We start from the raw sequence: 22,717 nt of genomic DNA on the forward strand, positions 1-22,717 counted from the left end.
CACCACCCCCACCCCCATCTGGCTATGACTCATTATTTTGTTCACCAGCTGCCCTCCCTCTACCCTCTTCCTCTCCCGCCCCCTCCTTCCTCCTCACCATGATAGCATTCACAATGTCATTCTTGTTGTGTTTCAGCGCACGGACGGCCTTGGCTCGTGACACATTGGCCTGTGCCATCACCAGATCAATGTCTCTCTGCTCAAGACCTCCCTCGTCCACCTGATGTAGTGAAAGAAAGAAAAAGTCAGAGACACAGAGACATATGAAGGATAAAGTTACAGCAACAGAATAAAGGATTTTACAGAAATGTCAGTACATACTGTACATACTGTACTGACATTAGTGTGATACATAGGCGTAAAAACAATAGTTTAGACAGTACCTCTTCTTCCTCCTCTTCACTCTCTTCCTTGATGGTGAGGCTGGGTGGGACAGGTGGGGCCAGGGGAGAAGAGGTCACAGGCACCTTAAATTTCTCTGCAGCTGCTTTGTGAGCCTGCTGTGACAGGTCCTCAATCTGAGAGGAGAGGAGAGGAGAGGAGAGGAGAGGAGAGGAGAGGAGAGGAGAGGAGAGGAGATGAGAAAGTGAGATACAATACATGTACTGAAGGTTAAATAATGAAGAAAGAAAGAAAGAAAGAAAAAAAGAAAGAAAACAAACAAACAAACAAAGCCTTACCTTTGCCTCTCCAAATACAATGTAAATGTCTGATGCAGGGCTTTTGAAGACATCAGGTCTGCTGATGACAAACAAGATACTCTTGGACTTCCTAATGGTGATTCTGGTCACACCATGGACCGGCTTTAGACCCAGTTTAGACATGGCCTGCATACACATACAGCAGCAGAAAGAGTGAGAAATAAAAACCAAAATAGCACAGATTAAACACTGATTTCATATACACTTACACAATAAAGCTTTAATATTATCTTTGACTACTTTATTCATGTATTTTTATACAGGCAGTCTGACCTTGCGAGCCTTCTTCTCACTGCGGCTCTGCTTTGGTCTGTTCAGCCCTTCATCTGCAGAGGAGAGAGACTGAAGGAAAAACCTAATATAAGTTACTTTACTATAGTAATGTTTGATATTTTCATACTTACATTTGACTCATTTGCCATATGTCAATTTGGCTGATATCACCAAAAGTAACATACACATAAGATGAGTACAATCTTGCACCCAGTTAGTTTTTCTACAAAGAAAGGTTGTACACACTATTTTGCTGTTGCCAGGCGATTCTGTTTTCTCTTGCACACAAGGGAAGTGGTTTTATGTTTATAGCAACAGCAGAAACAGGCGTTTAAAGAGGTTATCATGACAAGCATAAAAATTCTTGAACTTCAGCAACTGAAAATTGACATGTTTCAGGCTGTCAATGTGTAAGCAATTATAGATAATCTGTTTTTACTTATGTTTCCTAAAAGCAGCATGAATTGCCTCACCTGGGGCTCCGATGGTCTCAGTGGCTCCGGCTCCTCTAGCTCAGGCACTGACCCCTCACTCTCAGACTCATTACAGGAAGCCAATATGGAGCCTACACAAGCATATATTCAACACACATACAGGTAAATGAAGGGTATCATATCCTTACTGCCATAGAAACTAATCACCATAGTAGAAGTGATGAGAGTCTGTCTCATTAGTGCTATGCTGATGAAGAGTGTTCATTATGAAATTCAAAAGCTCATCTAATCAACACCAGGGAATTGAATTAGCCTACGGAAAATAAATTTAATTATATCCTAATACTATATGATTTCACATTGTACGCGAGGTGCCTTTGACATTGACATGGAAAAGCTCAGGGAAAGTGTCATCCATAATTCAAACTGTGAATTTTGTAAAGCTGAGTTTTGATGTTATCTGTGAGAAAAACATAGCCGTGTTAGGACACTCTGTCCTGTTTGATAACTTCATATTCAAACACAACTAAATGTAATACAGAGTAACAGTGATTGTTGTTGTGCAAACAGAAAGAGAGATGGAAACAGGGAAAAGGAAAGAAGGGGTGGAGTGTACAACCCAAAGCAAAAGAATTTTAGGGGATTTCTTTTTCCCGCAAGAGTCAGAAACAACTCACAATTGTTTTTGAAGGATAAGTCAATCTCTTCAGAAATCTTATGGCTGTGGTTGATTGGACAGCCCGACTGCCTGTCGGTTATCTGGTGGCCAGAGAAAGGCTGTATCTCCCGTTTATTCGATGGACCAGACTCGTTCTGCAACGATCCATTTCTGTTTCCTGCGACTCCTCTGGGCTGGGACCTGTGACCACGTCGAGGCAGTCCACCATCATCCTCACTGTCTGTCTCCTCCTCAGCCAAACTCGGACCTTACAGAGCAAACAATCATTGATCATATTTGTATTAGGAGCCACACACTTCACACAACAAACCCTCAAACCAACAGACCAGGGAATATAGTGGGCATTTTTTCTTTATGATAACAGTCTCAACTTGCAAAGCACTCTTTCACTGTCACCACAACTGACTGTAAGAAAAGTTTAAGTAATTCCTTAGTGTGTATTGCGCTGTGATATCAATCTAACTAGACATAATTTCCACACTCACCTCTGCACCGGTCTTGTGTGCTCCATGTGCGACCTTGCTTGATTTGTTTGTGAGACTGGGTGTTGAGATTAGGCGAAGAGGACTGAGACTGGGGACAGGGAATGGAGTCTGGAACACATGCTGAATCTTGAGCCCCTGACCCAGGTGTAGATGATTCCTGGGTAGGCTGGGACAGGCTTAATGGCATGGCAGTGAAGAATGAAGGTGACGAGACACTTGTGGCAGATGGAGCTGATGGAGAGAGGACAACGGCGACCTCCTGGACATCGTTGTCGTCATCCTCGTCGTCGTTGTTAGGAAGAGTTTGGGAATCTGGGGGTTGTTGTGTTGTGGGGGTGGTAGAGCAAACGGTAGGAGTGGTGTGGCATATTGGAGACTGCTGCTGGGCTGAGGGGACAGGTTGGGATTCCTGCACAGGTGTGGAAAGATCTCCCTCTGGTTCTGTTGAGGCACAAGGTATAGGGGAGGAGGAGGAATCAGGAGATGGTGAGGAAGGAAGTGGAGTCAGAGAGCATGATATGGTATCCTGGGTATGCGTACTGTGGCCAGTATCTATGTTGTTGTCATTAATGTCTACTGTAATTCCTCTCTGACTATCAGATAGTGGTCTGTTATCAAGCACTTCCTGTTTCTGTTGTAATTCTTGGTTCAGTGCCACCACAGCATTGAGGTTGTCTGGGGTATGCATGTTTGAATTGCAGTGTCCGTGGGTAGGACTTTTGACATCAAAACTGGGACTGTTATCCACCTGCATCTGTGAACTAGACTCTGCTTTGTCCGTCCCAGATGTCCTCTGTTGACAGTCCATTGATGAAGCTTTGTTGTTTGCCTTTCGACCTGCCTTAGTTTTAGAATTGTCTGCAATCCCCTTTGACCACCCATCTGCTGTGGTATTTAATGGATCATCATTCTTTGGATCACCAACAGATTCAGGGCTAGAGTCGGCGTGACTGCCTCTCTGAGATGCCCTGTGCTTGTTCTGCCTCCCTCTCCTCCCTTTCTTAGCAGCAGTTGGTTTATCTGTGCAAAATTCCCCTTTAGGGGTGTGACACAAAAAGTGCTCTGGGCTACTCTGTACAGGAGAGGTTTTTCTTTCCTTTTTGTTCTCCTCATCCTTCTCTTCACCTCTCTCTTTTCCCTTCTCTTCCACTTTTTGTTCATCATCTTCTTCCCCTGAGTCACAAACAACACACGGCTGTTCTTTGAAGGTATCCTTAGTCTTTGGTTCATCAACAAGTCTGTCAGTCACATCGCTTTTCTTTTGACCATCAGTCTGAGGCTTCAAAATCTCTGGTTCTGACAGAGCACCAGTATTTTCCACCTTGTCTTTGCAAGCTCTCCTTGGTCTGGATTCATTAGATTTACATTTAGGAGTAAAGGAACCAAAGGATCCATGTAGCAAAGAAAATGCTGTATTACTCTCTGGAGTGATTGTCTGACACTCTGGACGAGTATGGCATCTTGATTTATCTGCCGAATCGAAGTGGTTTTTTGTTGCAGCTGGGTCCATGTGAGTTTCAACGAATGGCACTGAGATGCTACAGACACCTTCCTTTGAGGATGGTGCCTGTGATGTGTCTGATGTCTGGTTTATGGAGCCGTCTGTCGATTCCTGCTCTTCATCAGCAACTGTGTCAGAAACCTGAGGTGGCATCTCTTCTAGTGGAATATTAGACACAGACTCATTAACACTGACACTCACACTCTGGGGTCTCACTTCCTCTGATAGAGCATTCAGACTTCCACACATGGCTACTTCCAAAGAGTCAAATGCAGAGTCATTGTTATTGTTAGAATTCTTCCAAGTGTGTTGTATTGTTGTGTCTGCGTTATCTCCATCATTGTCTGGATTTAGATTACTGACATCGTCCTCTGGGAATCTGGAGCTTCCATCCTCTCCTCCGCCTGCTTCTGAGATCTCCTCAATGGACTTCCAACGGGCCAAGTTGGACTCAGCCGCTCCCTCTTCTTCTACCAGTTCTTCATCTGCCATCCGGTCCCTCTTTCCACACAGACTGTTGTTATCTTCCTCATCCAGAACAGAACCCAGATCATTGTCATAATTTTTATACACTTCACTGCTCATGTTGGGAACCACAGCCGTCTGTGTGCTTTGGCCCGTTGTGTCACACATGAGCAGACTCTCTGCCTCTAACTCATACCTCTTCCCCAGAGACAGGGAAAGAGACTCTCCTGCTCCCCAGACACCAAACTCAGCCCCTGAACCTAATCCTAGACCTAACCCTAGCCCGATCCTGTCATCACACCACGCCCCAGCTCCAGGAACCATCTCCTTGCTTGTGTCTGTTTCTGAGTTTTCCCTTTTGGGTGAAATGGCAAGGGGGGAGTGCGGAGATCCAACAGCTCCCAGCGCCCCCTCATCAGTACTCAGGGTGTTTTCCCTCAGGTTTTCCTGGGCAGAGTCACTGGGGCAATGTTCAGGGGTCAGGGCCAGATTGTCAGCAAGTTCTGAGATGATCTCTGGAGAGACAGAAACAGGGATATTACTGGGGTTGGGACTAGGGTCTTTAGGGCAGGAAAGAAGGAGAACACCTTTATTCAAGTCATTGGTGGCAGTGGCCATATTAACAGAGGGACCAGAGTCAGAACTTCTACACTCTAAACTCATGGACTCAGCTGAGGCATTCCCATTCTTCTGGTCAAGCTCAATGTCAGAATCTCTGTGAATGCTGGGCCTACACATGGCCTCAGCCCCTCTGGGCACATCAGATTTATTGGAGAAAGACTTTGATAACACTAGTCTAGTTGCTCCAACAGTCCTTTGGCTTTCTGGCTGATAATTACGAGGCTTGATGAGCAATTTGAAAGAGTCCCTTTCTGGTTCTTTGGTGGATTCCTCCTCTGAATTGTCATTGCTCTGTTGCAAATCAGTGTCTGCCATCTGGGGATTTTCCTCGGCCAGTTCTTCCAGAGGAAGGGAACTGTTTAGATCAATTGTCTCCTGTGTGGAAACGGCAGAAAGAGAAGAGGTGTGGAATTCATCAGCTGGGTCAGGAGGAGCCTCAATGACAACAGGGGCGGTGGAGGGGTTAACATGAGGGCTGTCTTCAGGTTCGTCGAGAGGGTCGGAAGAACCAGAGATATCTATCATTTCACTCTCACTCCCAGTGTTGTTTGGGTTGCTGGAGGACTCTGGTTGACAAGAAATAGCTTGTGAAGAAAGGATCGGTTTCTGGTGATCCACTGGTTCCTCTGTGCTCATTTGTGTGTGGAAAGGTTCTGTCTCACTTATTCCACTGGTAGATTCTGGTTCAGGGTCTGGCTGAGGTTCACAGGGTTCAGGTTCATCCAGAGGTTTGGGTTTTATATTGTTATCCAAGGGGTGGGCGCCATTGGCTTCAGAAAGACAGGGGGGTTCGGAATGATCCAGTTGTTCGTCTGTGCTCAGTTGTGTGTGCAAAGGTTCAGCTTGGCCTGTTTCAGTGGTAGACCCCTGTTCAGGTTCTGTTTGGATGTCAGTCGGATCAAGTGCATCCAAAGCTGTTGGTTCTAGTGATTGTGCATGCCTCTCAGTGCTGTATAGACGTTCATCTTCCTCCCCATTATAGGAGGCAGAATCTAATGAGTCATCTGTATCATCTTGAAAACAGAAGGATTCGTCCAACCCCTCATTGATAGATGTGTCTGAAAGTGAATGAAGGAACGATGCTGAGCTGTCCTCATCTGTAGGATCCTCCACTGCTTTGCTATCACACTCCTCCACATCATCATCGTCCTGCTCTTCTTCTTCCTCCTCTTCCTCCTCTTCCACCACTTTCACCTCCACCTTGGCTTCCTCACCTGCCTCATCGTGCTCATCGCCGTCATCATCTTCGTTATTTTCATCATCGTCTTCACCATCAGCAGCACCGTTAGCATTGCCATCACCATCATCATCATAATCGTAATCATCATCATCGTCATCGTCATCATCGTCGTCATCGTCGTCATCATCGTCATCATCTTCAACATCTCCCTCCTCCTCTCCTGCTGCATATGCATCAACATCCTTCCCTTCATTTCTGTCATGAACTTCAATTTCATTCTCTTCCTCTGTGGGGAAGAGGGTGATTTCCATTGAATCAGCCTTAAAGATAAGGCTAGTGTGGAGGGGGAAAGAGATGAGGGAGGCAGGGATCATCCTTTCCTCCTCTGGTATATCATCAGCACAAGCGGCCTGTGAGATCATGAAAGAACTGGGGCCGAGCCTATCGAAGGCTCCGGAACAGAAGGCATCCAGGGGGGTGAGAGGGGAGTCAGGGCTAAGACTAGATGAGGCCATGGTCATGTTCTCTATGTCAGGAGTCAAGGCAGTGGAGGGTAGTTGTGGGTGGTCATCCATCTGTCCATAGTGTTCATCTGATATGCATGCCTCCAGTTGCAATTTCAGGCCTGTCGGCATGGGTCTAGGGTACTCTATTCTGTCTGAACCAGCCTCTTCCAATGGGCAGAGCGAGCTTTCAGACTCTCCTCCATCCTCCTGGGAGTCACTGCTACGGCTACTACTGCTCCTTAGAGGGGATGTATCCTCAGTCACCCAGCATGGACGACAACTTTCTCTAGAAATCTTGACCTCTTCCCCTTTTACAGCCTCTTCCTCCTCGAGGATCACTGTCCCTGTTATACCTATCCGTGAATTCCTGACAAAATCCTCAGGGCGGTACAGGCAGAAGTCCCCTGCCCTTTCCTCCTCTCGTTCTGGTCCCACTTGTCCCTTTTCCTCCCCAGCTTCATCTCCAATTTCTGATAAGGAGCTCACAAAGCAAGCAGGGGCCTCCTGTGCTTCCTCTGTGAGGAGCAGATTGGGAGAAGTGGATGGGGAGGTGGAAGATGTGTAAGAGGAGGTCCAACTGCCTCCCTCCGCCGTGATATAAGAACCAGAGGGAGAGGTGAGAGGGGAACAGAGGTCCTCGCTGTCTGAGGGAGAACCAGGGGACAGCGGGGAGGCTGGAGAGCCAGGATATGAATGATGTTTAAGGTGTGAAGAGCGGGAAGCCATCTTGATCGGGGTGGAAGGGGCGGTATAATACAGGTCAGGGTCAAGAGATGAGGGCACACCCACTCGTAGAGGGTCAACAGCATAGGCTGGTTCAGAGAAGGACAAAGCAACTGGACAGGCAAGCTCCGAAAAAGAGAGGGAAGGCACTTCGTTTTCAGAGAGGGTTTGAACCTCTTCCTGGTTGTCTATCAAACTGTCATTGGTCGTGACAGGCTCTGGGGAGGATGGGGAAGGTAACAGGGGTTTGTGAAAAGGGGAAGGTAGTGTGGCTGGGGGCTGCACAGGGTCTTTTTGCTGATCCTGCTGTTTTTGAGGGCTTTGGGCTCGGCTTTCATCTTTGCTGGTCTCCAGCTGAGTCTCCTCTGCTTGTGCCTGAGGATCTGAAAAGCTTGGGATAGCCGGCAAAGGGATAGCCTGACCACTCGGCTCAACCACGGGTTTCCCTTTCTGGATCTCTGTTGTTTTGAGCAGTGTCTCTTGACCCATCACCACCCTTGTGTCAATGGTTTGTGGCTCTTGGTAGTCACTTTCCACCTCAGACCCGGTCAGGACCTGGAATAACACATTATACATACATATTTAAGTATGGTAGCATATCTTGTGTAAAAATGCAAGTATGCTCATACACACATAACAAACACCTTTATTCTCTCCATCTTAACAGGGACGAGGCGGCCACACGGTCCATGACCACCTAACTTTCCCGACAATTTTGGCGTGTTGCTGTTGCGATGGTCAGAGCCTTCAGGTTGAGGTCTTGGAGAACCAGAGGAACTAGGTATTGCATGAAATATTCGTGGTCCAAATGGAGAGGTGCATGCTGGGAGTAGCTTCTGAGGAGTGCTGGGAGAAGGGCTAGAACCACAATCACTAGGGGAGGAGCCACTGTCACTAGGGGTGGAGTCAGTAGATGGGTGTCTGGTCATGTCTGAAAAACAGAGAAAGCAATGTAAAACAACAGTTTGAATAGAGAGAAGGACTCAGTGCATCAAGATCTTGAAATACGAACAAATTTATGGTAAATTTAACGGTAGTAAAGATTTAACAAAGAAGTGAGTCATTTAACTGATTGAATTATCTCTACATGATCATCTATTATTGATGGATGGAAGGACGGATGGACTTTTCATCTCCTCAGTTGAGCTTTATTTTTCTTCTCCCACACACTAACTCAGAGAGAGCTACAAAAAATGTCACCAGAATGCCAGTCAGAGGATTAAACAAATGTCTTTCATATCTGTATTTCACTCCAACCCCATAAATGAAAAGCAAAACAATCACCAAGATTGAAAACAAAGACTATAAGCCGCCAGTTTTGGAAAAAAAAAAAAATGAAACTGAATAATGCTGCCTGTAATGGTCCACTGTAGGGAGGACTCAAAACATGTAATTGGAAAACAATGTTTTCTCTCAGAGTTTCTCTGTCTCTCATTTTGTATCAACTTGCACAATTGCACAATTAGCCAGAGGCAAAAGGAACTCTTATTGAATTACAGTGTTCACTGTCCCTTTGTCCTTCTAGACCATCCTATCATTTTCATAACAGTCATCAGGAATGGGGAAGGCACTGAGATAAAATGACAGGATGACTGAATGCAATTGGGTCAGGGGTGCATTGAGGGAGTCTCATGTAGGAGTATGAGCTAAGAAGGAAAAGAAGAAGAAGGGAGACGATGGGATCAAAGACTGTATTCTTGTTTAGTTTTAGTTCCGCTGATCGTCTTTAGTGTTTTTTTTCAAGTTGGATTGATTACCATAACACAAGACTATACATTCACTGAAACAGCCCAAGAGGATGTGACATAAGCCTGTTTCTCTATAACACACAAGGAGAGAACAGGGCAGTTGCTCTTTTAACTGGGCCATTCCCACGGTGACCTCAAGCCACATGCTGATTGGCCATTATAACACACAAGTGGCTCAGCTTGGTGCCAGCCACAAATGCACACACCCTCACACACACATACAAAACATTTGCTCTGCCAGGAACCCAGATATCACTTACTGATTCACTCCCTGTTCTGCAGAAGCTCTTTTGTCTCAATTCCTTAGATTTCTAAATCTTTCCCTATCTAATCCTCTCCCCAGCCCTGCTTTATACATGAATATATATATAGATGCTGCTCCATTGTTTCACTTTTATCTGCATCTCTTTGCTTTCTTCTCTCGCCTCCATGTTCTTTTTTTTTTTTTTTTCTCTGCAAATAGTAGAACTCCTTCTCCTCCCTCGCAGCTCTCCTGTCCTGCCAGTGGTGATGGCGGATGCAAGCATCAGCACTTAGCAGCCCTGCCTGATCATTGCCCCAAGAACAAGCTCTAGGTGTGTTTGTGTGTGTGTGCTGAGTCATGCCTCAGAGATTAAAACCTGCCACTAATCAGAAAGATGCTCAGTTAAGCATGCACAAAAGCCAACTTCTGCACATGTATAGTACAATGCAATGTGATTGTTTCCTCCTGCAGGGCCTAATAAAAAGGCATCTACCTTATACATACTAAATCAAGCAAAGCAACACACATATTAAGCATATTTAGAAATACTGTATCTTCTTCCCTTATATGCTATGAACTGGAATTAAATGTAAGAACGGCATAATGTGGGAACTGCAGTTTTGGCTGCTAAATAGGCCAATGACATGTATTACGTGTGTTAGCATACAGTAACTGTCAGCTTCTGCCTCTTAGCTGCAGACTCAGTGCAGCAAATACGGGCGTCAGCCTCTCTTTCCCTCCCTGGCCCAGCTTTGGAGTCTCCTCTTGGGGGAACGCAGTGAAACTGAGCACCAGGCTTGCCCATATACGAGGAGTAGGCCGCAGCAAGCTGAGCAGACTGGAGCTGCGTCACAGAGGCTGCAGCGCTGTCAGCCCCAACGGGGAACCTCTATTTTAGCTACTGCTCAGACTGAGCCATGAAGAAGAGACACCCCAACAGTCTCATATGCTTCTTTGTCTTTTCTCCATCTCCACCTCTCATCTTATTACTCATAATCACTTCTGTAACCTCTCCTTTTTCCTTTACCAGAACACCAGTCGTAATCGGAGCATCCAACAATTCTCTTTCCTCCCTCCTCTGTCGAGATTCAGGCCAGGAGAGCTTAAAATAATTTCAAGCCTAAGAACAGATGAGGGCAATGATGAAGTTAAAGCTGTAATGTGTCTAAAACAGCAGATCACTGTAAACTATCTCCAGCAGAGAGGAGGCAGCTTTCTCACTAATAGGTTATCCATTATCACTGTCGGGTGTTTACGATAGTACCCCCAACAACTCTAGAAGCTATATTATGCAGTAATTGTCAGAGGGACCGTATTCACAAGACTTTGATCCAATGAGGTCATTTTCACTCTGAACATTATTGCCTGACTAATTAAGGGGACATGAATAAAATCATTAATAAAATCTAATTAAGGGGACATTAATAAAATCTTGACCTTCCCAGTCTCTCATCTCCCAGTCTTACCTGCTACCATTGCTCTATCCTTCTCATCATTTGTGTGTAATTAGCCTACTTATTTCATGATTTCACAACTTCAGATAAATAGCAGCAACATAAGCAATAGCTGACGATAATTTAAAACTGTTGGAAATAAAAACGCCAGAAGCTGTTGTTCTTGTGCGGTTGTGTTTGTGTGTTCCTACAGAGTGCTCTGCCATGCTGCTGTGTCATGTTCCTGCTGAGGCTGGGGGGAAGGGAGGAGCCACTCTACGCTGTCCTTACAGCTTGTTAAACTGATGGAGAGATGTGGATGTGGGTGCGGATTGGGGCGGCACTGGGTGCTAAAGATGGGGCAGCAAGAGGACGGATAGGGGTGAGGAGGCCGGGGTAAGGGTGGGGGAAGACAGTACTGAGATTCTGACGACAATGGGGGCTGGGCATTTTGCACAAAGGCTTTTGGAAGTCAGTGGTGCATTTTAGATAGGAGATTGTTTGTTAATTGGCATTTTAGAATTGAGAAGTGCATAGAGGTGGAGTGGGAGTTGATAGCTTTGTGGTGGAGGCTTTTTTTTTGGGGGGGGGGGCTATTAGCCAGGAGCTTGAGGGGGAAACAACATGCAGCTGAATCACAGCTTACTCATTGCACATGTCAACAGATATACAGAAATGACCCAGGTTGAAACTGACTGTTCTCCACATGGCAGTTTAAAGCAGATTGTGATTATCTAACAGACGCTTACACTCACTGGCCCAGAAGTCACTATATATGTGCCATGCTTACTGTCCTGCTAACTCTCCCTCCAGCCCCAAACAATTTAACACCATACTTGCTCTACACTATCTTTATTCTCTCTTCCCAAATTTGTCTTCGATCATATCTATCTGCTTATTTACCTAATTGTTCCTTCTCCATCCCCAACCCCCAGAGGTCCTACCTGGTCCAGGGAGCCCTGTCTCCTCAGCTCCCTGCTCTGGATGCTTGTCGGCGGGGACAGATCTGTGAGTGCTCTCCCCCGGCATGCTTCTCGCTGGCTCTCTTTGGCTCTGACGCAACAATAAACCATACAGCCGGAACAGACAAGGTGAACAGGGAGAGGGAGTGAGAGTGAGAGAGTGAGAGGGAGAAAGCAGAAGAAGGGGAGGGGGGGGCTGGCTGAATGCTCAGCGACCCAACACTCAGATCTTCCCTGCAGCACGTGTCTGTGTGTGTGTGTGTGTGTGTGTTTGTGTGTATGAGGCAGAATGAGACAGACAGAGAGAGAAAGATGGAGAGTGAGAGATGGGAGTATATGCTGGTCTCTCTCTCTGTGGTGCAGCACAGTGATGCTGCTGTTGTGGGCGTGTGTTTTAGAGCCTCATGATCCAGTTCATCTGAATATGTGTGTGTGTGTGTGTGTGTGTGTGTGTGTGCGTAAAATCTGAGAGGGAGCTGCAGTATTCTCTCTTGATGCCCAATTCCTGCCTCCCCTCCCTCCTCCTTCCTCCCTCCTGTATCTCTCTCCTTCTTTTCTGCCCCACCTCCTTCTCTCCCAGCCAAGCAATGACTGGATCTTGGGAGATGATGTCAGCAGATTTCCACTGCTCTCTCAGTGCTGCCCTCAACTTTATAGGAAAGTGGAGGTACTGCAAAAACAAGAGGAGGGTGAAGAAATTAAGAAGTGGAGACTGTTTCACGTAAAACAAAACCAACAGAGGAAAGAGAAACTTAAAACACAAGAGAACAAAAAGGGCAGAGGCGAAAACTTGAAAGCATTCTGCTAATTATACCTTCTGCCTCCTGCTCTGATTGCATCCCTGAGGAATCAACAGGGAGACATTTCCCCCTTGGGCAGCTAGAGCATCTGTTTGTGCTCTCCATTTTTAACACCTCTCCAGCACTCTTACATGTTCTCCTCAGTTTTCCTCTACTTTTATAGATAACAAGTGAGGGGGGAAAAATAGATAGAAATAGAAAGAGATAAAGGGGGCGGCAGCACTGAGCCAAATGATCAGCAATGGTAGTTTCCATGACAACCCAAAACTTCCCATTATAGAGTGCCAGCTCAGCAGAAGTGATTGCAGCTTTACCGGATAATGTCTAATGGCTTCCGTGCAATCCAGTTGACGTCAACAAATACGGCTGCTGACAAGCTCACTGCTCATAAAAAGAAGAAAAGGTGTTTGTGGGTTCTCAACTCACATCTTGCTCTCAGGTTGTGGTTGTCCTGTGCACAGCAGCACCCCTCAGGTATCAGTCAAAGGCAGAGTAGAAACAAGATAAAATATACAGTATTTCAAAGATATTGAATGGCACATTTTTTCATCATTTGATGTGTTGAACAATAAAGCTGTTTCCTTTAATAACTAGGGGAGTTTCCAATGTAAAATATTTCCATGTCCTTCGTTACTTAGGCTTGTCTGAACACACACATTGCCCACAGCTTACCGTTCAGAGAGAGGAAACTGTGACAAAGGAGTTCAATGCTGGAAATGCTAGCTTGGCTCTTTGTCAACAGTCCATCAATTGATCCATTAATCCCTGAATATCAGGAAGCATGAACCATGCCCTCTGGATCATGTGATGGTTTATCAGAGTAACACTTCATTTTCGTGTTTGTTGTTTCCTGTTACCTCATTTGCCATTCTGGCTTTGTGTTATCCTTTGGTTCCCACTCAGGTTAAGTCATTTCCTCTGCCCTGGCTTGCATTAGTCAGCCTTCTTCTTTTTGCCACTTAACAGCCTGTGAAGTCAGAGGGCTGCTGCTGCCCATGATGTTGTGTAAGCAGTTTCAGGCCGGCAAAGGGTTCATCTCACCTTGTCCCTTGACGATAATGCTGTTCTTTAACAAACACGCACATGGACGATAGATAAAGAAAATATATTAAACATTCATATTTAACAGAGTACTTGAAGAAATGAAACTTTTAAATATGACTTTGTCCATTACCCAAACATGCTGTCTTTATTGATTTGAATTCATTTGATAACCAAAACGTTGGGCTGCTAAAAAGAAATGAATTACTTAAGCTCTGGAGGAACACAGTAACAAGTTGTTACTCTGTGCTGATCCAATAAATATTTGCTAAAAATACTAATGCACTTTGCACACACACCAGTACGCCAGAGAGGTGTGCGAACTGGCTGTTAGATGTGAAATGAAGCATCCTCGGTCTGAATACCACACCAAATCCAATACACACTGTATGAACACTGTACAACCCTTTGGAAAATGTGCACATGTATCACACACACATAGCCCTACATACTGAATCTGAATCCTATAAGGGCTTTAGTCAATCTGGTGAAAATTAAAAAAACAAAAAGCAGCAATAAACAATTTATTCCATCACAAGCTGACACATTCAGAGATAGTTAAGTTATTCCAATCTATTCACATGCTGATATTAAGCACAACATTTTGGCCAAAAATTCTACAAATGGCCCAGGTGGTTCTGTTTTGACAGGTCAGACTTGTCCTTGATCATATCATTTCAACTGAACATTACTGTGTTTATTTCTGTCACTCTCTGGCTCCAAAAGTCTTGCTCGTCATCACCATGGAAACAGGGAAAGCCCCACACGTTGCCAAGGGAACCAGAGTGAAAATATGATTTCTTTTTTTAATTTTTCTGATAAAGAACGGGAGAGCTCTTCTGCAGTGCTGCTCCGTTCTAAGTGTGAACGTGGGTGTATGTGTGTATTCCCTGTGGTCCCATTTGGTTGGGAAAGCTCTGATTTAGCTGAGCCTGCAAAAATTTCATCAAGACTTTGCCCAGTTCACTTGGCCATGTCCTCGGCCACAGCTTTCCCCATTTTATCCTTCAGGTACGCCAGTTTCTGCCAGTCTGTCTTCAGCTCCAGCCACTCATAATACGGCACCTGAAAGAGGACAAAAAGGAAAGATTCGTAAAACACTTTTTTTAAAAGGCTAATGGGCAAGTCGCTCCTCATTACAGATGCTCTGTGAGAGCTTAAGACGCAAACGCAACTGTAAAGATCATTTTATTAACCTATTTATAATGCAACACTGCAAACCTGAGAGGGATGTGATGCTACTACTGGTTCAGGAGATTGTCCCAGATGAGAGCGAGAGTGCTTGGATTGGCCTAGATGAGGCAGAGCTGCAGCTGGAGCTCTATTTATACCACTGACTGCAGCGGGACCCACCTGACACTCAGCTCTACCAAAGTATTAGGTCCATTGTTTGCATGGGCTTAGCCTGTCAGAAACAGCAGCTACAGCTACAGCAGCAGCAGCAGCAGCACACCTTCTCTGTCTCTGTTCACTCACTATCACAATCACAAGACATTAGAACATTTATTTTTCGATTGGCTTTGATGTGTGTAATGAGAAACAGATCTGGAAACCAAACAGCTCAGTTTACCCTATATCGAGAAAATAATTTGATCACTGTTAAAGAAAAAAAAAAAAAAAAAATGAAATAAATAAAGCTTTTTATATACTTTGAAGTATATAAACCACAATGACAAACAAATGACAAAATCCCTACCTCCACTGTGATGAAGCCAGCCAACTGAAGATGTCGCTTCATCATGACAAACCGCCCCAGAAGGTCTTTACTCTTTGAGCCAAAGTTTGGAAATTCCCAAGCTATGAATGCAATCCTAAAAAAAAAAAAAAAAAAAAAAATAATAAAAAAAAAACAGATGCAGAGGAGTGGGACAGAGAGCATAGTAACATAAGACAGCAAGAGAAAAAAACTTGAACAACCCAGGCACACTTGATTCTCTTCTATGACTCACCGGCGTGACCCGACAGGTAAAGCCTGGTCTCCTCCTCCACTGGGGAGATGAGTTGCTTTCAGCATCGAAATGTCAACTGGTTTGTTGTCACAATCCACTACCAGCTCACCATCTGAATGGAGAAGGGCATGTTAGTTGTAAAAAGAACTGTGTTGAATATTGCTTGTGGAGTAAATGTCCAGTAATGACAGGAAAAGACAGCGTGATTATATATGTAATCGAATCTACCATATTTATGATCTACCACGGTCCCCTCACCTATAGTCCATCCGAACACAGTGTCGACCCCAGTGCGAACAGCCTCTGTCCTCCCACCCACCAAACTCTGTAATGCCTCTCTTATACTGCTCTGCAGGGGGGAGATGGTGGCCGGAACATGTGGGGCAGTCAGGGAGGATGGAGGATGTGAATCTGAGGAACCGGGATGCTCTAATTGGAGAGTAGCAACAATGTGGAGGAACTTCAGACGGTAGTTCTCCACTCGAACTGGGCTGCCCTCTGTAGACAGAAAAAAAAACAAGAAGACTGTTTTAGTAATCAATGCTGTGCTTTATATCTGGGAGAAAATGGGTTTAATGTGCCTTTCTAACCAGAAATCTATTGGAGCTGCACTGCCATCTACTGAGCCAGAATAATATTTTGGCCTTCAGATGCCAGAGTCCTCAGAGACCACAGTATTTCAAATAAATGCATAAATGAGTCATATCATTTCTATGCTCCCAAACAAAATATCCTCCACACTTGGACCTAATAACCTATGATAAAATAGGAATGTCTGGCTTATTCAGCAAAGCTTATTTAAACTGTGTTACTGTGAGCCCTATGGTCTAGTGAGAATATATTAGATATAGTTCAGGATTGCAAATGTAAAGTTATCATTATCATTATAGTTATCGTTATCATTATTTTCTTTTAAAGTATATTTTGTGGGCTTTTGTGCATTTATTGGACAGGATAGTAGAGAGAGACAGGAAATTGGGAGGCAGAGAGAGGGGGAATGACATGCAGCAAAGGCCGTCCGATGCGGGACTAGAAGCGGGGCCAACTGCAGCGACTGTAGCCTCTACACATGGGGCGCCCGCTTAGACCACTATGCCACACGACGCCCTATCGTTATCATTATTACTTATGGTTTTTATTTCATTTGAATGCCAATCTTAACAATGAATTTGACATGCTGATTAGCTGTACTAGTGTCATGTTGTATTGTTTGTGCCTCAAAAGCAAGTGCCTGAACCATTTTCACCAGCCTCCCCAAGTTGAGAGAAGCAGGAGCTACACTGTGAGTTTCTCACCGACAGTGACGTATGCAGCAATATGTGGGTGCTTGCCTGTACTCATATGAGGTTATTATCTGCATATTTATAAATATGCACACTCTGTGTCTTACCTGACAGTTTGGCGACGTGATTTTGCTGTGTGAGAGGGATGAGGTAGTGGGGCTTGGCCTGCTGCAGCACACACAGAGACCAAACCACATCTGTCTGCAGGAAGGGCTCAAGGCCAGAGAGAGACTCCTCCAGCACAGAGTGAATCTGGACACAAAGGCACACACACAGGGCATACGTTCAAGGAAGAAGCAGAAGCAACCAATGTAAAGCCAACAGGCAGCTTTCAGTGTCGTTAGTACCTTGTTAAAGAACTCTTCTCCTTTGCTAGGCTGGAAGCCCAGTCTGGCAAAAGTCATGAGCAGATTACAGAGCTGAAGGACACTGTACTTCTCACTGTTTGCCATGAAGTGCTGGTGAAAGATGTACATACAGAAAGTTACACAGTGACCAAGACATATATAGAGGTTTATCTGACTTTAAAGAATAAGCGCTTGTCAAAATCAGCTGAATTAGAGTTAGTCTTGGTGGTGTAGGACTGACCACAGCAAAGGCCTCGAAGAGAGGGATGTGGAGCCATTTGAGGAAGCCCAGTGATTTAGCACAGCGCGTGACATCAAAAGAGGTGAGCTCAGGGACTCTGGGCAACAACTCTGAGGCCATTCGCTGAAATACTTGAGAATGATGGAAACTCAGCTTCGCTACAGAAAGGCAAAGACAAAGATGATACCGTTAGCGTTGTACAGCATCTTACTGAGCAGACAGTGCTTGAATCCCCTCTGATGTGCACTACACATCAAGCTTAACACGAGATTTTTTGCCGCAAGCCTTACATAATGGTGTACATACTAAGATTTATGATTCCAAAACATATAAAAATAAAAAGATTTGTTAAGCACTGAGGAAACAAAATGTTACCAACAAAATTGACTTTAATTTAAAAAGACTAGAACAAGTGACTTTCATAGATTACCTCAGAAAAGCTCAGTGTTAAATCTAACTAAATATAGCACCAGCAGACAGGCGTGACGTCCCCGTCTATCACCCTTTAACCCTTCACAGGTCTAGCTTGAAACTTCCCACAATTAATTTGGTGTATGCATGCCTTTAACATTAATGGCTACCTTATAATATCATTACCATAAGCAAAAGCCATGTCCAATATGAGCGGAGTGGTGTACTCTGACGACGGCTTTTGGAGAAGATAGTAGGACAGAGCTCTGAGCAGCGGGACACATCTCCGGCTCTGAGCTGCCAAAGACACACAGACTTTGCAGATCTCTTCTGTTGAAAAGCCCTCTGCAAGCTCCAACGCCTGCATCAGATACAGGTGGAAGGTTATCACTGTGTGGTTCAGGATTATGGACCAACTGTACCAACAGCCGCTGGAGATCTCATAGGTTAAGGTTAGATTTATGCTCCAAAACATCCTCTTCAAAAGGTAGTTTTGAAGAAGATTTCTTAACTTTCTCCAGACATAATGATTTAGGTATATTCTAGCCTGCACAGTGATAGCGACATTATTATACATTTTCTACTATATGCTTGCATTTGACATGTAAATTAATTCTGCAGAGAAAAACAGTGTCAAGCTTTTAAAGACAGTAATTCACATTTAGTTCCCAAACTGTTTTTTTTTTTAAGTCTGATACCTTGTCCTCTAATCTGTCTCTCAAAGTAGGTGACATGCGTTGTCCTTTGGTGATCAGTCCAGTTACAGTTTTAGTATCAGTGATTTCAGTCCAGCGCAGTTCCAGTTGTTTTAATGCAGCGTTCACTAATACAATATCCTGCTGTCCCTTCCTCTTTGCTCCCCAGTCTGCCAGGTGACCCAGCTGCTTGTGGTTTAGCCTGCGCACTCGCCACAGGACCTCTGTCTGGACAGAACTGAGAACTACATCATCAGAGGGCAGACCCATGATCCAGAGAGCTTGCAAGGCAGACACTAGATTGCCATTCCACACTGAAGATATCTGGAAGACAAACACTCATAAATTAGTAATTAATATTAACTAAAAGACTTGGATAAGATTTTAATGATCTTACACGATGACAGCGCCAGTTCACCTCCGTGTCTGGCTTCCTTACCTGCCGAGATAAGGTATTCATCATATCCTGTAGCCTTGAATCCACCATCAGCTCCGTAAATTTGCCCTTCGTCTGCATCACCAACAGGGCCCACTTCATCAAAGTTTTAGCAGCTTGATTACTATTGTTCCCGTGCTCATCCCAGATCCGCAGGACGTCCTCTGGTAACTCTGCCTTTACCACCAACTCATCCAGCTTGGTGAGTGTGGGTAAGATTTGAACGCTTTCATCCTTGGCAACTGTCTTTCCATCACACATCAATCTCTCTGTGACCCATGGCCAGCCCTGAGCCCTCAGCACCTCTGCCGGCGAAGCCACGGGCAGAGGCAGGCGCGAGGCAGCAGCAGCCTGAGAGGAGGCCCTGCAGAGCAGACGGGCATATCTGCCCAAGAGGCGGCTGGCCATTCTGTCTGAGGGGCAAGATGATGTCCAAGGGTGGAACAGCAGAGAAAAGGTTCTCTCATTCAATCTAAAGGAAAGAAACATGTCAGCAATGAGATGAACCCTCATGTGCTCTATTTGCTATAGCAACAATTACACACAGTCACATATTCACCTTCATGTCTACCAAACATTTAACCCATGTTTCTATGGTATGACAGACATGGGGCTCTTATGTAGTGTAATGGTTGGTTGTAATGGTTGTGTAACCCATAACGCAGGGACTTATGTGAGGCACACAATGACAGTAATGTAGCTACGTTGACACTAGCGATATATTTGTTACAGTAACTTTGGCTGAAACGACACCTCTCCTGCAGTAAAGGTGATGTTACGTGAACCGGCCGTAAGGATGTTTCTACTGACATGTAACTAGAGGATCTCTGATGTAACGTTAAATCCTGACCTTGTCACGGGAGGGAAGAGACGCTGGGAAACGCGTCCCACCAGCAGCGCGTGAACTCTTTTCCCCTCAAAACACTCAGCTTTATTTACAAAGACAATATCCAATCTGATCTCACCATCACAGCGATATGTTACTTACCTGTAGAAAGAAATAACTGCGGTCAAAGCTGTTCACATGGACCTGTCCGTCAGGGATAGTCGCGGGAAGATGACGTTTGCTGCAAGGTGTAACGTGATCGGCGTACGCTGCTGTAATTGGTTCGACTCATTGCCACTAAATTTTGATCTGAAGTCGATTAAATTTTAGTTTTTTTCCAGTGGTTTATATTTCGGTGGTATGAGGTCGGTAGCCTTAGGCGGAGTTTTCAACCAGTGTGTTCTTTGTAAGGCAAGTCGCCTAGTTTACTGTCACAAGTCGCGTTACTACGGAGCCCCAAGCGGCCATGTGCTGTGAAAAAGAAAATATTTAGGTGAGCATCCATGTGAATACATTTCGGCAGTTAATAAAAAAACACTTTTGCAGATTAATACATCCACACTGTATCTTTATTTCTGAAGATCTATCAGTCACACGGGTTTCATATTTTGGGCAATTGTGGCTCGATTCTATCAATTTCAGACATTTAATAATGGCCTAAAATGAAATTATAGGGGATGCATTAGGCTACTTGGCAGCTAAAGTTGGTTCTACTGAATAATGCATCCACTCCTTAACAGCAAAGTAAGAAAACATTTAAACCTTTAAACATTATCCCAACTCCTCCTGACTGAATATGTTAGGAGACCTGGATATCTCTTGACTCCTCAAAGTCCAGAAATGCTGGGTCTACGTTTAATATGATGCAACTCAATAACTTCTTCCTTTAGACCTTTCTTAAGAATTCCTTCACAAATTAAATTCCAGAGAGTTTGCAGAGACTATGTCCCTGTTACTGATAATGCACACACTTAGCTTTCTTGTGATTTGGGTGAACCCTTTAATTTAGCTACTGAGGGCAGGAAGAACATTTTAATGGGTGTGTTTAAAGGATGTGTGTTGGTCCCTCTATCTATGTCCCTGTCTCTCATTCTTATGTTACCCATCATCCCGTCCATTCACTCCCTACTCACCTGTCAACCCCATTAATGTGTCATTAGAGCTGATAAAACCACGCTGATAACATTGCTTTGATTGTACTGTCTCTCTACAGTATACAGTGCAGTACAATATTGACTCTCTAAAACACAACTTATCTTACCTGGCTGTTATTTACCCAGCATGCAACATGTTCTGGGAAGGAACATTTAAGGGACGGGGTGACCTTAGCTCAATTTTTACTCATTACTCTTCCTCTTATACCAGTTCATTATACAATGTATTAGAATCATGCTTTTTTAAATGAATATTTGTTCCTATGTGGTAGAGTAATTTGTCTTACTTTGCAGTATTTAAATGAGTAAGTTATATGTGTGTGTTTTGGTGGAATATTTTTTTACCAGTAGGTAGTATTGCTAATGACCTGGTATATTTTATGATGGATTAATTGTAATTTGGGTCACTGCATTTCTAACAGTGTATCTTATCTCTAACATCTGAGAAGACAGACCTGCTGATGCATGTCTGATATAATGGCACCATCAGCACCCTGGCTCAGAAAAGAGGAATGCTGCGCCTGGATGTGAATAAACACCTGTGTTCTTAATATTCTTGATTAATCATTCACATAATTGATTTTTACTTCATTGAAAGTACTATCTGTGATCTGAAAGCCACCAAATCTCACAATTTAGGATTGGAACCATATGCCACTCCCTTAGTAATTGAAAGATCTTTTAACACAGAGACTAACAATGCATGAAACTAAGTATAGGATCTTTTCTGATTCTTATGTTGTTTGTAAATGAGCCGATTAGAGGAGAGCTGTATGTGGTGGAAAAACTTGAATATCTTTTGTTGATTAGTCATTAAGCTTTCATACCCATGTTAATGAGTAAGTTAAAATATCAGCAGATGATAGATCAAAATTATACTGTTTTGCGAATCTCTGATTTCCTTTCCCTTTCCCTGTTTCTCTCGACTGCCTTTTCATCCTTGTTTTTATACGTCATCTTATCGCTGCTTCCTTGTAGTTAGTGTGGAGTTGTTTGTTTACTCTGAAAAGTGGTTCTCAGTCATGTACACTAGACCCTGAATAGTTTTGTGTCCTGCAATGTAAGAGCGAATTACATATAAATGCATAAAAACATACACAACACAACATGGGGTTATGGGGCATGGTTCAAACTGTCTTGTTTCTTGCCTTGAGAGGATGCCTCTTTTGTGCACATCGAGACTTTTCTCAAAACATAGTGCACTATGTTTTTATATTGTAAGTTGTCGTGGAAACAGCTCGGAATCGCAACCAGACAACATGACAAATGAGGTGCACATGCACACCTGCGAACAGGAATGTATTAATCAAATGTGGTGGTAGTGAGGGGTAGAAGCTCTAGAGGAAGGGTATGGGTTCAGACAGAAGGAGTGTGTGGTCACCAGAGTGATCACACCGTCTGTTAACCTGCAGGAGGACATCCTGACACCATTAACCTGCCTCTGTGGCTGAGGCTACCTGTTACAGCTTTGCTGAGGAGCTGGGATTGGCAGTAGGTGTGACAGGCTGATTAACTTCAGCTGCAGGCTATTCTCTCCCTGACGTCTTCTCTCTTTGTATTTGGCTTAATGGCGCTGCAG

At 44.3% G+C, this 22,717-nt stretch overlaps 2 protein-coding genes across 2 annotated transcripts in view; both read right to left on the reverse strand.

The window, feature by feature from the left end:
- The window catches only part of nacad (NAC alpha domain containing), a 13,036-nt gene extending 668 nt beyond the window's left edge, over positions 1-12,368 (reverse strand). Inside the window, exons 1-9 of the mRNA XM_023403109.2 lie at positions 11,938-12,368; positions 8,213-8,499; positions 2,573-8,123; positions 2,086-2,334; positions 1,448-1,539; positions 975-1,043; positions 681-827; positions 384-518; positions 98-220 (exon numbers count right to left, since the gene is read on the reverse strand). Coding sequence (XP_023258877.1) covers positions 98-220; positions 384-518; positions 681-827; positions 975-1,043; positions 1,448-1,539; positions 2,086-2,334; positions 2,573-8,123; positions 8,213-8,499; positions 11,938-12,022 — 6,738 coding nt within the window. The 5' untranslated portion in view covers positions 12,023-12,368. The remainder of the gene's footprint in view (positions 1-97; positions 221-383; positions 519-680; positions 828-974; positions 1,044-1,447; positions 1,540-2,085; positions 2,335-2,572; positions 8,124-8,212; positions 8,500-11,937) is intronic.
- Positions 12,369-14,306: 1,938 nt separating this feature from the next.
- On the reverse strand, positions 14,307-20,225 carry tbrg4 (transforming growth factor beta regulator 4). Its single transcript, XM_023403168.1, has 11 exons — positions 20,147-20,225; positions 19,162-19,630; positions 18,726-19,046; positions 18,214-18,388; positions 17,617-17,774; positions 17,376-17,486; positions 17,136-17,280; positions 16,004-16,243; positions 15,746-15,857; positions 15,493-15,607; positions 14,307-14,861 (listed from the first exon to the last, which is right to left on the reverse strand). The coding sequence occupies exons 2-11, from the start codon at positions 19,564-19,566 to the stop codon at positions 14,760-14,762; spliced, it is 1,884 nt and encodes a 627-aa protein (XP_023258936.1). The 5' UTR covers positions 19,567-19,630; positions 20,147-20,225; the 3' UTR covers positions 14,307-14,759.
- Positions 20,226-22,717: the final 2,492 nt, after the last annotated feature.

Source organism: Seriola lalandi, unplaced genomic scaffold (genome assembly GCF_002814215.2).
Source record: "Seriola lalandi dorsalis isolate HSWRI2012SDOR001 ecotype SW California unplaced genomic scaffold, Sedor1 jcf7180002054062, whole genome shotgun sequence".
NCBI lineage: Eukaryota > Metazoa > Chordata > Actinopteri > Carangiformes > Carangidae > Seriola > Seriola lalandi.

Excerpts from the sequence above, each read along its gene's own strand:
- tbrg4 (XM_023403168.1), bottom strand. The coding sequence starts at position 19,566 with ATGGCCAGCCGCCTCTTGGGCAGATATGCCCGTCTGCTCTGCAGGGCC. Across the intron at positions 18,389-18,725 it reads GAGACAGATTAGAGGACAAG|GCGTTGGAGCTTGCAGAGGG; the intron begins GTATCAGACTTA and ends TATCTGATGCAG. Across the intron at positions 17,487-17,616 it reads TCTTCGAGGCCTTTGCTGTG|CACTTCATGGCAAACAGTGA; the intron begins GTCAGTCCTACA and ends ATCTTTCACCAG.